The sequence below is a fragment of the Lissotriton vulgaris genome, chromosome 1_2 (assembly GCF_964263255.1).
Source record: "Lissotriton vulgaris chromosome 1_2, aLisVul1.2, whole genome shotgun sequence".
Classification (NCBI taxonomy): Eukaryota; Metazoa; Chordata; class Amphibia; order Caudata; family Salamandridae; genus Lissotriton; species Lissotriton vulgaris.
In genome coordinates, this window is record NC_141686.1 from 99,420,741 (window position 1) to 99,438,372 (window position 17,632).

Genomic DNA, 17,632 nt, shown 5'->3' on the forward strand with positions numbered 1-17,632 from the left:
GGGGCACTTCCTGAGCACTCGGTCTAAATATCATTCAGTTAATGATGGGTTGGGTGAGGAGTATTTTTGTATGCTTGAATTCATCGGTGTGAATGTCGGCTGGATTTGGGTGGAGAGTTGGTTGGAGCATGTGTCCATGGCAGTTGGATGATTTTGGTGGTGGGGGGATGTGCATGCATGAGAAAGTGTCCGACAGCCTCCAACAGAAACTCAAAGCTCAGAAAACAAACTTCATCACAAATTATCAAAACCGCTCATCCATACTGCGCAAGGAATGTACCTTAGTCCATTCATTACAGGTTTTAATTCCATTATAACAAAGCAAAACCATGCCTCTCAGTGAGTGGCTAGGTTTGCGGCTGCCTGCCTTTATGCTACAATGGTAATAAATTATGATTCTACTGTATAATGCATGGAAAGAAAGTTCTCCAACAGCAAGAGAGAGAAGAACAATGGACGCGTAAGACAGAGATCAACGTGGACCTTGTGGCAAATAGTGTTCTGCTCTTCAAACAAGGCCAACTACTAAATGTGTCTCCTGCTGTATGGCAGGAAGAGCTTCACGCCACTTACACCGACTCTCTTTAACCAGGGAATCATGCCTGGATCAGTTATCATAACTTCCTTTTTCAGCCTAGCCTGGCATAAGCTTCAGTAGAACCTAAGACATGTGGGAAAAGCACCTGGGGTAGGCATGTTAAGGATGGCGACCTCTGGCTAAATGCCTCTGCCATCTGTGGCACAAGAGAGTGTCTCAAAATGTATTCAATGCCCAAATTACATTTATCAGTTTATTGGTATAAGTTGAGAAGGGGGTGGGGCAGGAAGGTCTCTGAAAACCACCCTTCATTCCCTTGGTCACTTCCAGGAATATGATCTGCACAAGGCATTATGTGTCCATTAGGAAGCAAGAGAACATGCTGCAGCCTGCAGATGTCCTGCATGAGTGGATTAAGTTACAACGTAAATAAGTAGTAGCAGCTTTACCACAATATAAGGCATACTTATACTTAGAATCTCCCTCTTAAGTAAGCTGTTGGCATTCTAACCTTTTTTACGATTTCTTCCTCTGCACATCTTTTAGTCTGCACAAATCATTCTTCCCTCTACATCTCTCAAGGCACACAGAGGGTCATGCCAAGAAACTATACAATTAAAAGCGTGTGTAACAAAAGGCCAAAAACACTAGAACATAGCTAAAACAACAGTTAATAGCATTTGTAGATGTAGGCATTCCAAACAGTGGTAAACACAATTGAGAAGACTGAATTCAATTCAATTCACATAAAAGCATTCACCACTATTCTAGAGACTTGTGTTAATTGCTTCTAGGAAAAACAGGTTTAGAAATGATAACTGCGTCTGTTCTAAATCTTACCCACCTTTACCTGTGTCCATAGCATTGGCAATTGTCAAGAAATGATTACAAGTGTTCTCCCTTATAAAAGCTTTTTTCAGACATGAGGAGACACAATCAATTAGACAGATTATTTGATGTTTCACTCACTGATATGGTCAATGGCTCCAGCACAGAACTTTCCATAAAACTTTTTAGCACCGAGGCCTCTTAAGTCGTTTATCGTGAAGGGCCACAAATGCAGCACATTGTTTCTTGAGAAGGCATCTCTTTTCTCTACCACCACCACTTTTGCACCAAGCAGGGACAGGTCAATAGCAGTACGTAGACCACAAGGTCCAGCACCTATGATAAGACACTGTAAAAGAAGCACTGGATGTAAAAAGTACAATCAACCTTTCGTTTTACATCACAATATCAAGGTTCGAAAGCAGTCATTTATCAAGAATAATTATTCAGTGCTGGAATGGTAAATACATTCAAAGGAAATTAGTAACATTACAATGAGACGAGATCACTGCATCATAGACAAATGGAAAGTGTTCAACATACTGAAAAATGCACTGTAAACTGCCAATCATGTCATTACCACGTTCTTCAATTAAAAAAAAAACTGAACTTCATGATTTTAGAAAAACAACCAATCTAACAATTATCTACCAAGTGGATACAAAGTTTTGTAGTGGATAATGTGAAAATTGATCCTGACTTTCGGCCAAACCCAAGTAATGAGTTGCGGTTGTGGAGCACTCGGAGCGCCCAGCACAACAAAATATTGGGGGTCCTGCTGTTAACCCACAATCTGTTGAGTTGAAGGATGATCTTTAGTGGAGTTGGGTGAAGGGAGTCCTGAAAAGAAGATGTTGCACGCTAAAGAATTGCGATCCGGTGAAATAGCTCTTGCAGGCTACTCCTGTCTTGGAACATGGCTGGGTCATCATGAAGCAAAATTGAATTTGTTGAAGTCTCTTAACCCATTAATTTTATGTTTACATGAACCCTGGACCGGCACAGGCTTTACATTTGCTGCCTATTTTGTAATCTCTTGCAATGCAAGACATTCTGAAAGGGGCTGTACTTGGGGAGGGTGGCGACTCTACTTAACACTGTAAATTGGAATCAGGGCGTTTTTGTTCATTCCCCAAGTTTGTCTCGATTGAAATTGGTCTTCCAAGATGTGAGAGATCGTCAATCCTCCTATCTTTTAGCAAATATATTCCTACAGGTAAATATTATGACCATCTGGCGAGTCTATTTTTTACTTTTGTCTATGACATTAGTATGGCTGAAGATTGTCCCCTGGTAATTATCATGAGTGATTTAAATGCAAAGGTTTCCATTTCTTTTTCAACATTGACAAATGTTGAAGAGGCAGAAGTGTTATCAATTCCGGAGATTTCTTTACTGGAAAATATTAGAACAGATAAGTGTGCCTTTCTCTTACTGGAAACCCTTAGGAAGAATGAATTGGTCATCTTGGGCAGTCCCCTCCTGGGTAGTGCGCTCCCAATATCTTCAATTCAACCTCCTGGCAGAGCTTACATGAATATATGTAATATCCTATTAAATGATTGGCGCTTGTTTGGAATTTAGGGAGTTCCAACTGACTTGGATAGTGGGTATGGCAGTTGTCTTTAACCTTCAGTAATTAGCACCTGTGAACCAATTACACGGAGATGTTGGTTTTAATAAGTCGAATAGGCGTACCTTTTGGGCAGCTAGTAATATCTCGTCCTCCAGTATAAAAACTCAAAATGCACGAGTTACATCTAATGAGTCTTTATGGGGTGACAATATATCCTCCTTTGAAGCTCACATGGGTGGTTTTCGTTTTTTAGGTTCTAAGGATGAAGGTCCTAGACAGCTGAAAAAATGTAATCCGAAGCGGAAAGCGTTGAATAAGGAAATACATTTCCTGATAATCAGCTGCTTTCCTGTCTAAGACAGAATGAAATCTACCGCCTTAAGATTTAAAATGCAAGAGCGTTGGAGTAAAGAAGTGATGCTAAGTGGGTATTTAAGGGAGAGCGCGAACTCTAGGAACTCAAGGAAATATTGGCGTTCAGTGGCTGAATACTGTGATTCTAGGGTGGCAGCGCATGCCCGAAAATATTTGGGCGAGTTAATATTTCTAATTTTTATTCTAGTGATTCTGGGGGAGCTGATCCGGTTGTGTCCAGTAAAGATGAAGAAATGTTTGTAGTGTATGGTGCTCCAGTTCAAGCCGATATTGTTTTTGTGTTTTGTATAAAACCATTGAGAGCAATGGAGCCCAATGAGCTTCACATTGCTCTTATTTTTAAAAAGTAGGTTGGGGAATCTTTCTTGGCCAGCTTTTTTATGATTGATACTGGACTGGAATAATCCCTTCATCTTGGAAGGGTAGTGTCATGGTACCTCTTTATAAAAGGAGCCCCACATCCTCTCCAGCTAGTTTAAGACTGATCTCATTGCTGAATGCAACAGGTAAACTCTTTGCTAGGTTTATAAAATAGGTTCAAGAAAATAACAATTCCCCCCCAAACTACCTGGCGTTGAAAGCAATGGAAATTCACCAATGAAAGAACTGGAGTTAAGGGTAAGAAACTAGTCCTTCTCTCATAGGGAATTTCTAGTTATGGTCATGAGCACTGAATACAGAAGCAAGCCCATCCCTACTTAAAGCAGTGGAGAAGACATAGAATGAACAAAGGTAGCCCTTTAAACAAATAGATTTCTGAGGGAGGCCTCAACTCTAGCATCAGAGACCAGGAAGTAATGCTTGTTAAATGTATTGACGGATCTCCAAGTGGCTGCTTAGCAAATATCTGGAATAGGGATATTCCTCAGTAAAGCAGCGGTAGCCCCTTTACCTCTAGTGGAGTGTGCATTAGGTTTAGCTATAGTGTTTTATTAGCGTCCTGGTAGCACAATAAGATACAGGAAAGTATCCATCAGGAGATGGATTGCTTGGAAGTGGCTAAACCGGACCAGACTATAGTTTTAAAAAGAATGGTACGATCTGTGGATGGCCAGTGTCTTAACAAGATAGAATTTAGAATCTCTCCTCTCATCCAGATAATGAAGAGTTCTTTCAGCTGGAGTACTGGGATTCTGAAAGATTGTTGGTAATGATATGGTCCGACTAAGATGGAAATCTGAAATAACCTTAGGGAGGAATTTTGGGTGAGTTCTCATAAACGCTTTGCTAGAGTGGAAGACTGTGCATGGTACGCGCAGGAGGCTGGCTTAGTATATGGTGCACACTTAAGTGATGCACCTTGCACTAATCCAGACAACCCTTATGGTGATTTTAGAGGTCTTTGGCAACCTTTGAAAGCTCTCAAAGTAAAAGCTGTGGAGAGCAGCATTCAGGCTTATCTTGAAAGAGTGTAAAGCAGCTTGTTTTACCAACTTCAAATCAGTAGTGTAGGTTAGAAGAAAGGAAACCACACAGTGTTTAAAAAAAAAAGGTCTTATTTATTACACACACTATCACTAACACATTGGTATATCTCCAATGTGGAGATATCAAAACAATAAACAAGAATACTTTGAAAGAGTCAGGTGAGTAGCACAAATATACAATGGTGGCCAGGGGGAGACCAAACCATATATTGAGAAAGTGGAATGTGAACGGGAAGCACAAGTGGATCTCGAGCAGCACACCAAAGATGGAGGCCCACAGTGCAGAAGATGCAGGAAGGACATCTATTTTCGGGGGATGAGGTGCTGGAGGCAGGGGCTTCTTGTAGCCCGAACAGCTCTGGAGTGCAGAGCCAACAAGCGGTGGCAACGGGTAAGTCAAAGGTTTACACAGGGGTTTGGTCCCAGCAGCCCCAACGAGGGATATGGTTAACAAAATTGCTGAGAAGCCAGTTCAGGCCTCTAGGGAGCTGCAGAACCACCACTTGCGTTGCTGGGCCTCGGGAAATGCGTAGGATGACCGGAGCAGCAGACTGATCAGCTTCATTGCAGTACCTGCAGACGCAGGAGAGGGACTCCTTCACTCTAAGGGTGATTTCTTCGGATGTCCTTGATGTCCACAGCTCTTCTGGAGAACCTGGATGAAGCACAGACACAGACGATGTAAAAGACTTGAATAACATCGAGACCAGGAGCGCCAGGAGTCTTCCTTGATGCTGTTGCGGTTCCAGTTAAAGTCCAAGTGACGACAATTGAAGAGCAACGTAGTTTCAGGGTTGAGTCTTGTCCCACAACGAATCTGGGGACCCACTCACAAGGGAGTCCTTGAGTAACCTAAGGAAAGGGTTGGAGCGACTCGGGGGTCACCCCAAGAGGAAGGGCTGGACAGAGGGGAGGATACTCCCATGCCCTTTGTCCAGTTTTGCACCAGAGCAGAAACCAAGGGTTTCTGAACTGGTTCAAACTGGAGTATGCAAGGAGGGCAACAAATATACAGTTCAAAGCAGTCTGGTGGCACCTGCAAGTGCTCCCACCCCAGCCCAATACACTGAGTCCTGTCTGGAATGTGGTCACACCTCCTTGCGACAGGAAACGTAATGTTCTACCTTCCCTTACTGAAGCTTGGCGGAGCAGCAGCAGGGCAGAATCAGGTCTCTGATCGGCAGCAGCACTAGCTTGCTTGCAGTCCCTGAAACTTAGTACATGGGATCATACTTTAAACACTGGAATAGGTGTTTTGGGCATGATACCAACATGTCTGATACCAAGCAGGACCGGGTTTGTTGCAGCCACTACATGGACAGACATCTTGTAATGACTGATGTCCACTATATGTCCAAAATGGCTGACCACACTTTTAAAGCCAGGAGACTCTACCTCAGGGTTTGTAGGGGTGTCTTACTCATGCAGATAAACCCTCACAGATATAACCAAGCACCCTGCCCACAGGACAGAAAAGCCTGCTGTAGGGATGACTTATAGGTTTTAAGTGCAGTGACCTCAGATATAAGGAAACATATCTGTCGGGAGAGGTGCAAGCACCAACTCACACAGACTGCAACAGCAGGGCTGTAGGCACAGTTTAAGCAGACTCCCGAGGGTGGCACATAACATGCTAGAGCTCATGGGAGACCCATGGTGTACCTATGCCCTGAGTACCTAAGACCACATACTAGGGACTTACAAGGGTACACCAGTAGCCAATTGTGGAGGTACCAAAGTGCTTAAAATGTCAATATAGCGGAGAAAGCACAGTTGCTTGGGTCCCTATTAGCAGGTTCCCAGCAGATTAAGTCAAAAACACTCAGACACCAAGAAAAACATGGGGTAACCATGAAAGCGGATTCTACTTTCCTACAGTTTGTGAGAACAAAGTGCTTGAATCTCGCTAACCCTATGAGTTGATGATAATGCAACAAAGAAAGCAGTCTTCCAAGATAGGTGTTGCAGGAGGCTTTGTGAATAGGCTCAAAGGGATCCTGCATAAGACAAATGACTACTATGTTCAGTTCCCAGGGAGACCAAAGACGTTAATGGGAGGCAAAACCTTCAGCCCTTCTAGAAAACCCTTGATTACGAGTATTTTGAAAAAAGAGGTTTGTGAAGGACATTTTCTGTATGCAGTAAGGGCTGCCAGGTGAACCTTTATAGAAGAGAACTGCAAGCCAGAGTTTGTCAAATGGATTAAGTATGGAAGAATGACATCTTCCTGGCAAAATGTAGTGTCCACATTCTTAGAGGAACACCAAATGCAAAATATATTCCTCTTGAAGGCATAAGCAGATTGGGTGGAAGGCTTCTTAGCCTGTTTGAGGACGTCCGTGCACTCCTGCAGCAGATTCAAGTGTCCGTGCTGCACCTGCTCAGGAGCCGTGCCGCCAAGTTCAATGAGGATAGACTGGGGTGCAAGATCTGGCCTTCAAACTTAGTTAGCAAGTCTGCTCTGCATGGCCGCTTGACATGTGGAAGGATGGACAAGTGAAGGAGGTCTATGTCCCACCACGGACGTGGCCACTCTGGAGCGATTAGGATCATCTTGGCTCTCAAGTGGGACAGCTGGATGAGGACTGAAGGAATCAGGGAAACCAACGGAAAAGAGTAAAGAAATGTGTCTGACCAGCTGATCCATAGGGCATTCCCCAGTGCCCCTGGCTGGAAGTACTGCAAGACGTTCTGTATGACCTAGCCGTGTAAGACTTACTCAAGGTATTCATACAGAAGCCTCCTCAGAGAGATCGCCTGGAAGTTGAATTGCGGTGATCGTTGGGTCCCTGGCTATGAGCCATTTCCATGTCTGTGTGTCTCTTCTCCTCCCTCTCTCCCTCCCCTCTTCACCCTGCCCCTCTTACCCTCCCCTCCACCCCTTCCCCTACCCCGAAGTAATTCAGGGTTTTGACCCAGATGGTTGCTTGCCTCTTTGCGCAGACTGCTGAGTTGATCTACCCCTAGCCTGCTTCCTTTGGTATGTGTGATAAGGCTGCTTGTGGGGTTTCTGTCTGCCCACCTTCTTGGCGTCCTTGATACCACTAAGGGGTTTGAAACCTCTGTGAATTGAAACTGTGCTAGTAGGGACGGAAAGATTTTCTTTGCACTGGGTCTAGCCATTACATCATTTGTGTGGCTTCCGAAGTACCAGAGAATTGGAGATTTAACATTCTCTGCTGTGATTCTTGCTTGAGGGATGAAAGGCAAAACCATGAGTCTTCGGAGAGAGACGCCATGGCAGTATTCATGTTCCACAAGTAGGGAAAAGTCTGCTGCAGCACTAACGATTTGATTGAACGCCATTAATGCTTCATTTTGGATTTCCATACAGCCTTCTTTTATCTCTTGGGAGATGTTCTGCAAACGGCTGTGTGGATTTCCAAAGTGCCCTACCTAGAAGGGCAGTAGCAATAACCACTTTAATCATTTTATCTATTTATTTATTACACTTGTATGGCGCAACAGCTACCCTTAGGATGTCCCGGCGCCTTGGATCCCTAATCTACCTGGAGGAGTAAATATTATTGGTTGAATAGCCATGCCTTAATACTAATCTGGTATTTTATGTAGCTTGGTTCTAGACGCAGTTTCAGTGGGAGCGAGTTCCACAGAGCAGGCGCCAGGTAGGCGAAAGAAGGTCCACCCATTCGTACCCATGTAGTAATCGAAGATTTCGGGAGGGGGTATATTTATGAACCAGTTTACATAGGTAAGCTGGGGCTTCCCCTGTGTTTATTCTTAACATGTAACACAGCGCTTTAAATTTAGCTCTATTGCCAATCTTGAGCCAGTGTAAGTTGTGTAAATGTTCAGAAACATGTGACCGCCCAGGGAGATGGAGGAGTACTCTGGCTGCCGCATTTTGGACGACCAGTAGTCGATGCGTGATCTCTTTGTTGGTGCCTAGATATAAGATGTTCCCATAATCTAATCTAGAGCCAATCAAGGCCTGAACTACATTTTTTTGCGCCCCTTCAGGGAGTTGCCACAATTTTTCTCAGCCACTTTAGAATGGCAAAGCAGATTGATGCTGTTTTGGCTGCTTGCGAGCGCACGGACAGTTTGTCATCGATTAGGACTCATAGGTTGCGAGCAGATTGCACCGCTACCGGGGTAGGGCCCATTTCGGTGGGCCAATGGGCTGGTCCCCAGAGCTCTTTTTGTTCTCCAAAAATAAGCAGCTCAGTTTTTTCCCCATTAAGTTTTAATTTCTTGGTGTGTATCCAATTCGCCATTCTCTGTAGGCCAGAGCGGAGAGAGGAGGTGTTAGCTTTATCTGTTGTTGACTGGGAGAACACCAGCTGTGTATAATCCGCATAGGAGAATATTGTGAGGCCAGTTTCTTCCGCTATTTTCGCTAAAGGGGTTATATAAATATTGAAAAGTAGTGGGCTCAAGATTGACTCCTGGGGCACTCCATATGGGGAGGTTAGAATGTTGGAGGTATTATTTTTGGAGAAAACCTGATAAGACCTGTCTGATGGAAAGTGTTCTAACCATTCCAATGCTGTACCACTCACCCCTATGCCTTCTAGGGTCTTAATCAGAGTTTCATGGGATATGGTGTCAAAAGCGGCACGCAAATCTAATAGAATGAGTGCCACGTGCCACCATTATCCAATTCTTGACGGATAGTTTCCGTTACTCCTAACAGGGTGGATTCAGTGGAGTAACCAACTCTGAAACCCGACTGAGAGGGGTGTAACAGCTTGTTGGTATTGACAAATTCCGCCAACTGTCAATTCACCTGCTTTTCCAAAATTTTGGAGAATATTGGGAGGAGCGATACCGGTCGAAAAATTTGAGAAAATCTCTGGATCACTATTCGCTTTTTCAAGTAGAGGCACTACGATGGCGCGCTTCCAGTCTTCTGGAACCACTGCCTCACTTAGTGACGCATTTAACAGTATTCTAATTACATTTAGGATGCCGGGATCAAGTTGTTTTATAATATATGCTGGCTAAGGGTCATTAGGTGAACCGGACTTAATGCTGTTTAGAATTTCCATAAAAGTGTTGGGGTCTAATGGCTGCCAGACTAGACTGTAAGCAATTTCTCAGAAGTACCAACCAGCTCGCTAGGAGTTGGGGCCAATATCGGGATCAAAAACTGAACACCTCCTCCACTGAACTCCGAATAAATGTTGGATATTTTCTCATTAAAATAATTTGCAAGGAGATTACATTGTGTGGTGGACAGTGTTGGGGGTTCCGGTTGATGTGTTGCTCCCCCTAAGTCCTTTAACACTTTAAATAGAGTTCTGGGATTACTTTGTGCCTCTAAATTGGTATTCTTTGCAAAATCCCCCTTTGCGATTTTACATGACAGGTGATAGGCCTTTAAAACTTGTTTATATGCTTCCTTACTGGCCGCATCATAGTATTTCCTCCACTGTCTCTCCAGCTTCTTGCAATTACTTTTTAGGGCTCGGCCTACGTCTCCACGAAGTGGGGCGGAGCTTCGAGCTCTATTGTTATAAAAAAAAAAAAAAGGTTTCTTTAGGGCTCGGGCCAGACACATTCCAAACATTCCTTAGTGCGCGTGGTTGTTTTATGGCATCTGCATAGTGATTCGTCTTCGCTGTGCTGTCTTTGTAGTAGCCTTGACACGATAGGCTATATGTGATTTGCGTCCGCCATTGTGGGCTTTTTCTCTGCGGTTTCGCGCACAGCAGTCCATAAATATCAACTAGGAGCGGTCAGGGTGCTTCGTTAAGTGAATCCAGATGGTAGGGGTGCGTTCACCATTCAGCAGCGACCGCAGCTGCTGCATGCCAGGCCGGGAAAGGGCTTCATTAGCCTCACTCATCCGGGGCTGAGACAGCAAGACACGGGGGCCCACGCCCCCCTCCCTCATCGGTATCTGCGAAGCTCGGGCCACCCTGCCTACCACCTGCCATGCAAACGAGAAGCACCAGTATCGAACGACAACCCTCCTGTGTGCATTTTTTTTTCAGTTACCAATTGACCCTTTTTATACAAAATATTTGTAGTGTTATAACTTGTAGCATTGTGTTATTAGAGCTATATATATATATGGGTAGGTCTAATAAGGAGAACATTGTGTGGGAAAGACATGCACAATCAGTTCACGATGCACCTTTCCATGTCTGCGCCTTTTTTTCCCCCCGTCTTCCCGAATACAAATGGGATTTGAACTTTCCATCTACAGCGTACAAAGTGCGTCTTCAGTGGATGCCTAGAGACTAATCATTGAATGTTGCAGTATGATTACCTTCTTTATGAATAAGGACATACAAATAAATGTGACCTTAATCCACAGATTATTTGATACTACGTTTAGTATTGAGTGCAAATAGACTGGAGCTATTTGGTGTATTGCAACGTTTTTTCACGGATGCCTGAATACCTTTCTTGCAATGCCACGTCGCAGAGGCCTCTGCTATTGCCTCTCCCCACCTGCTCCTCACTGCAGCCCCCACCACTGGAAACGACAGGCTTGTCTCCCCGTCCAGGAGAATGCCAACTTGTTGTTCCAGTGAGGTAGATCGCCGTGTTGAGCTCCTGCTCAGAGATGTTGGGCAGCAGAGCTGGGCCTGGACTTCAACTTTTTATGCGTGATAAAATCAATGTTAACGCACTGGATAACGCACATTGTTATATCAGAAGTACCATGAGATTTATTTCCCTCAGGGCATTTGTTTATGTTGAGCTTCATATACACATGCTGGTGAGTAATTACAGTCATTACTCTGTGTGTGAGTGCAGAGTGCAGATTGAGAGTGCGAGTGGTAGTGCAGAGTGCGAGTGGTAGTGGCGAGTGGTAGTGCAGAGTGCAGTTTGAGAGTGCAGAGTGCAGTTTGAGAGTGCAGAGTGCAGTTTGAGAGTGCAGAGTGCAGTTTGAGAGTGCAGAGTGCAGTTTGAGAGTGCAGAGTGCAGTTTGAGAGTGCAGAGTGCAGTTTGAGAGTGCAGAGTGCAGTTTGAGAGTGCAGAGTGCAGATTGGTAGTGCAGAGTGGTAGTGCAGAGTGGTAGTGCAGAGTGGTAGTGCAGAGTGGTAGTGCAGAGTGGTAGTGCAGAGTGGTAGTGCAGAGTGGTAGTGCAGAGTGCAGAGTGGTAGTGCAGAGTGCAGAGTGGTAGTGCAGAGTGGTAGTGCAGAGTGCAGAGTGGTAGTGCAGAGTGGTAGTGCAGAATAGTAGTGCAGAGTGGTAGTGCAGAGTGGTAGTGCAGAGTGCAGAGTGGTGGTGCAGAGTGCAGAGTGGTGGTGCAGAGTGCAGAGTGGTGGTGCAGAGTGCAGAGTGGTGGTGCAGAGTGCAGAGTGGTGGTGCAGAGTGCAGAGTGGTGGTGCAGATTGGTAGTGCAGAGTGCAGAGTACAGATTGCAGATTGAGAGTGCAGAGTGCAGATTGAGAGTGGCTGCTTGCAGACCCACGAAGGATGAAGACACAGAGCAGCCCTGCATATTACATCAGCACAGATCAGGCTTCAGTGCCAGGCAGCGGCTGCTCGCAGACCCAAGAAGGATAAAGACACAGAGCAGCCCTGCAGATTAAATGAGCACAGATCAAGCTTCAGTGCCAGGCAGCGACTGCTTGCAGACCCACGAAGGATGAAGACACAGAGCAGCCCTGCATATTACATCAACACAGATCAGGCTTCAGTGGCAGTCAGCGGCTGCATGCAGACCCAAGAAGGATGAAGACACAGGGCAGCCCTGCATAGTACATCCTCAAAGATCAGCTTGCATACCCAAGAAGGATGAAGACACAGATCAGCCCTGAAGATTAGATCAGCACAGATCAGGCTTCAGTGCCAGGCAGCGGCAGCTTGCAGACCCAAGAAGGATGAAGACACAGAGCAGCCCTGCAGATTAAATGAGCACAGATCAGGCTTCAGTGCCAGGCAGCGGCTGCTCGCAGACCCAAGAAGGATAAAGACACAGAGCAGCCCTGCAGATTAAATGAGCACAGATCAGGCTTCAGTGCCAGGCAGCGACTGCTTGCAGACCCAAGAAGGATGAAGACACAGAGCAGCCCTGCATATTACATCAGCACAGATCAGGCTTCAGTGCCAGGCAGCGGCAGCTTGCAGACCCAAGAAGGATGAAGACACAGAGCAGCCCTGCAGATTAAATGAGCACAGATCAGGCTTCCGTGCCAGGCAGCGGCTGCTCGCAGACCCAAGAAGGATAAAGACACAGAGCAGCCCTGCAGATTAAATGAGCACAGATCAGGCTTCAGTGCCAGGCAGCGACTGCATGCAGACCCAAGAAGGATGAAGACACAGAGCAGCCCTGCATATTACATCAGCACAGATCAGGCTTCAGTGCCAGGCAGCGGCTGCTTGCAGACCCAAGAAGGATGAAGACACAGAGCAGCCCTGCATATTACATCAGCACAGATCAGGCTTCAGTGGCAGTCAGCGGCTGCATGCAGACCCAAGAAGGATGAAGACACAGGGCAGCCCTGCATATTACACCAGCACAGATCAGGCTTCAGTGCCAGGCAGCGGCTGCTTGCAGACCCAAGAAGGATGAAGACACAGAGCAGCCCTGCATAGTACATCAGCAAAGATCAGCTTGCATACCCAAGAAGGATGAAGACAGATCAGCCCTGAAGATTAGATCAGCACAGATCAGGCTTCAGTGCCAGGCAGCGGCAGCTTGCAGACCCAAGAAGGATGAAGACACAGAGCAGCCCTGCAGATTAAATGAGCACAGATCAGGCTTCAGTGCCAGGCAGCGGCTGCTCGCAGACCCAAGAAGGATAAAGACACAGAGCAGCCCTGCAGATTAAATGAGCACAGATCAGGCTTCAGTGGCAGTCAGCGACTGCTTGCAGACCCAAAAAGGATGAAGACACAGAGCAGCCCTGCATATTACATCAGCACAGATCAGGCTTCCGTGCCAGGCAGCGGCAGCTTGCAGACCCAAGAAGGATGAAGACACAGAGCAGCCCTGCAGATTAAATGAGCACAGATCAGGCTTCAGTGCCAGGCAGCGACTGCTTGCAGACACAAGAAGGATGAAGACACAGAGCAGCCCTGCATATTACATCAGCACAGATCAGGCTTCAGTGCCAGGCAGCGGCTGCTTGCAGACCCAAGAAGGATGAAGACACAGAGCAGCCCTGCATATTACATCAGCACAGATCAGGCTTCAGTGGCAGTCAGCGGCTGCATGCAGACCCAAGAAGGATGAAGACACAGAGCAGCCCTGCATATTACATCAGCACAGATCAGGCTTCAGTGCCAGGCAGCGGCAGCTTGCAGACCCAAGAAGGATGAAGACACAGAGCAGCCCTGCAGATTAAATGAGCACAGATCAGGCTTCCGTGCCAGGCAGCGGCTGCTTGCAGACCCAAGAAGGATAAAGACACAGAGCAGCCCTGCAGATTAAATGAGCACAGATCAGGCTTCAGTGCCAGGCAGCGACTGCTTGCAGACCCAAGAAGGATGAAGACACAGAGCAGCCCTGCATATTACATCAACACAGATCAGGCTTCAGTGGCAGTCAGCGGCTGCATGCAGACCCAAGAAGGATGAAGACACAGAGCAGCCCTGCATATTACATCAGCACAGATCAGGCTTCAGTGCCAGGCAGCGGCTGCTTGCAGACCCAAGAAGGATGAAGACACAGAGCAGCCCTGCATATTAAATGAGCACAGATCAGGCTTCAGTGCCAGGCAGCGGCTGCTCGCAGACCCAAGAAGGATAAAGACACAGAGCAGCCCTGCAGATTAAATGAGCACAGATCAGGCTTCAGTGCCAGGCAGCGACTGCTTGCAGACCCAAAAAGGATGAAGACACAGAGCAGCCCTGCATATTACATCAGCACAGATCAGGCTTCCGTGCCAGGCAGCGGCAGCTTGCAGACCCAAGAAGGATGAAGACACAGAGCAGCCCTGCAGATTAAATGAGCACAGATCAGGCTTCAGTGCCAGGCAGCGACTGCTTGCAGACCCAAGAAGGATGAAGACACAGAGCAGCCCTGCATATTACATCAGCACAGATCAGGCTTCAGTGCCAGGCAGCGGCTGCTTGCAGACCCAAGAAGGATGAAGACACAGAGCAGCCCTGCATATTACATCAGCACAGATCAGGCTTCAGTGCCAGGCAGCGGCTGCTTGCAGACCCAAGAAGGATGAAGACACAGAGCAGCCCTGCATACTACATCAGCACAGATCAGGCTTCAGTGGCAGTCAGCGGCTGCATTCAGACCCAAGAAGGATGAAGACACAGAGCAGCCCTGCATATTACATCAGCACAGATCAGGCTTCAGTGCCAGGCAGCGGCTGCTCGCAGACCCAAGAAGGATAAAGACACAGAGCAGCCCTGCAGATTAAATGAGCACAGATCAGGCTTCAGTGCCAGGCAGCGACTGCTTGCAGACCCAAGAAGGATGAAGACACAGCGCAGCCCTGCATATTACATCAGCACAGATCAGGCTTCAGTGCCAGGCAGCGGCTGCTTGCAGACCCAAGAAGGATGAAGACACAGAGCAGCCCTGCATATTACATCAGCACAGATCAGGCTTCAGTGGCAGTCAGCGGCCGCATGCAGACCCAAGAAGGATGAAGACACAGAGCAGCCCTGCATATTACATCAGCACAGATCAGGCTTCAGTGCCAGTCAGCGGCTGCTTGCATATCCAAGAAGGATGAAGACACAGATCAGCCCTGCAGATTAGATCAGCGCAGATCAGGCTTCAGTGCCAGGCAGCGGCAGCTTGCAGACCTAAGAAGGATAAAGACACAGAGCAGCCCTGCAGATTAAATGAGCACAGATCAGGCTTCAGTGCCAGGCAGCGACTGCTTGCAGACCCACCACCAGAACTACCACTACTACAGCCACCAGTACTACCACTACCAGTACCACCAACACCAGTACTACCACTACCAGTACCACCATCATCACCAGTACTACCAGTACTACCACTACTACCACCACCAGAACTACCACTACTACAGCCACCAGTACTACCACTACTACATCCACCAGTACTACCACTACCACCACCAACAGTACTACCACCACCACCAGTACCAGTACTACCACCACCACCAGTACCAGTACTACCACAACCAGTACCACTACCACCACCAGTACTACCACCACCAGTACTACCACCACCAGTACTACCACCACCAGTACTACCACCACCAGTACCACCACCACCAGTACCACCACCACCAGTACCACCACCACCAGTACCACCACCACCAGTACCACCACTACCAGTACCACCACCACCAGTACCACCACTTCCAGTACTACCACTACTACCACTACCAGTACCACCACCACCAGTATTACCAGTACCACCACCACCAGTACTACCACTACCAGTACCACCAACACCAGTACTACCACTACCAGTACCACAACCATCACCAGTACTACCAGTACTACCTACCACAGATCAGGCTTCAGTGCCAGGCAGCGACTGCTTGCAGACCCACCACCAGTACTACCACTACTACAGCCACCAGTACTACCACTACCAGTACCACCAACACCAGTACTACCACTACCAGTACCACCATCATCACCAGTACTACCAGCACTACCACTACTACCACCACCAGTACTACCACTACTACAGCCACCAGTACTACCACTACTACAGCCACCAGTACTACCACTACCAACAGTACTACCACAACCACCAGTACTACCAGTACCAGTACTACCACAACCAGTACCACTACCACCACCAGTACTACCACCACCAGTACCACCACCACCAGTACTACCACTACCAGTATTATGGGCAGCAGTACCACCACCACCACCAATGCTACTGCTACCAGTACCACCACCACCAGTACTCCCGCTACCAGTACCACCACCACCAGTACTCCCGCTACCAGTACCACCACCACCAGTACCACCACTACCATTACTACCACCCCCAGTACTACCACCAACAGTACTACCACTACCACCAACTCAAGTACTACCACTACTACCACTACCAGTACCACCACCACCAGTACTACCAGTACCACCACCACCAGTACTACCAGTACCACCACCACCAGAATTACCACTACCAGTACCACCACCACCAGTACTACCGCTACCAGTTCTACCACCACCAGTACTACCACTACTACAGCCACCAGTACTACCACTACTACAGCCACCAGTACTACCACTACCACCACCAACAGTACTACCACCACCACCAGTACTACCACCACCAGTACTACCATAATTGGTACCACTACTACCACCACCAGTACTACCACTACCAGTATTACGGGCAGCAGTACCACCACCACCAATGCTACTGCTACCAGTACCACCACCACCAGTACTCCCGCTACCAGTACCACCACTACCAGTACTACCACCAGCAGTACTACCACCAGCAGTACTACCACCACCAGCAGTACTACCACCAACAGTACTACCACTACCACTACCAGTACCACCACCTCCAGTACTACCACTACTACCACTACCAGTACCACCACCACCAGTACTACCAGTACCACCACCACCAGTACCACCACCACCACCAGTACTACCACTACCAGTACCACCACCACCAGTACTACCAGTACCACCACCATCACCAGTACTACCAGTAATACCACCATCAGTACTACCAGTACTACCACCACCAGTACTACCACTACCAGTACCACCACCACCAGTACTACCAGTAATACCACCATCAGTACTACCACCACCAGTACTATCACTAATACCACCACCAGTACTACCACTACTACAGCCACCAGTACTACCACTACCACCACCAACAGTACTACCACCACCACCAGTACTACCAGTACCAGTACTACCACAACCAGTACCAGTACTACCACAACCAGTACCACTACCACCACCAGTACTACCACCACCAGTACTACCACTACCAGTATTACGGGCAGCAGTACCACCACCACCAATGCTACT

The 17,632-nt window shown here is 47.3% G+C and overlaps 1 protein-coding gene across 10 annotated transcripts in view; it reads right to left on the minus strand.

Moving 5' to 3' along the window:
* MICAL3 (microtubule associated monooxygenase, calponin and LIM domain containing 3) overlaps positions 1 to 17,632 on the minus strand; it is a 2,050,293-nt gene that overhangs the window by 1,734,009 nt on the left and 298,652 nt on the right. For all 10 annotated transcript variants that reach the window (XM_086952901.1, XM_086952911.1, XM_086952910.1 and 7 more), the window contains one exon: positions 1,508 to 1,715. In XM_086952901.1, the coding sequence (XP_086809027.1) occupies positions 1,508 to 1,715 (208 nt within the window). The remainder of the gene's footprint in view (positions 1 to 1,507; positions 1,716 to 17,632) is intronic.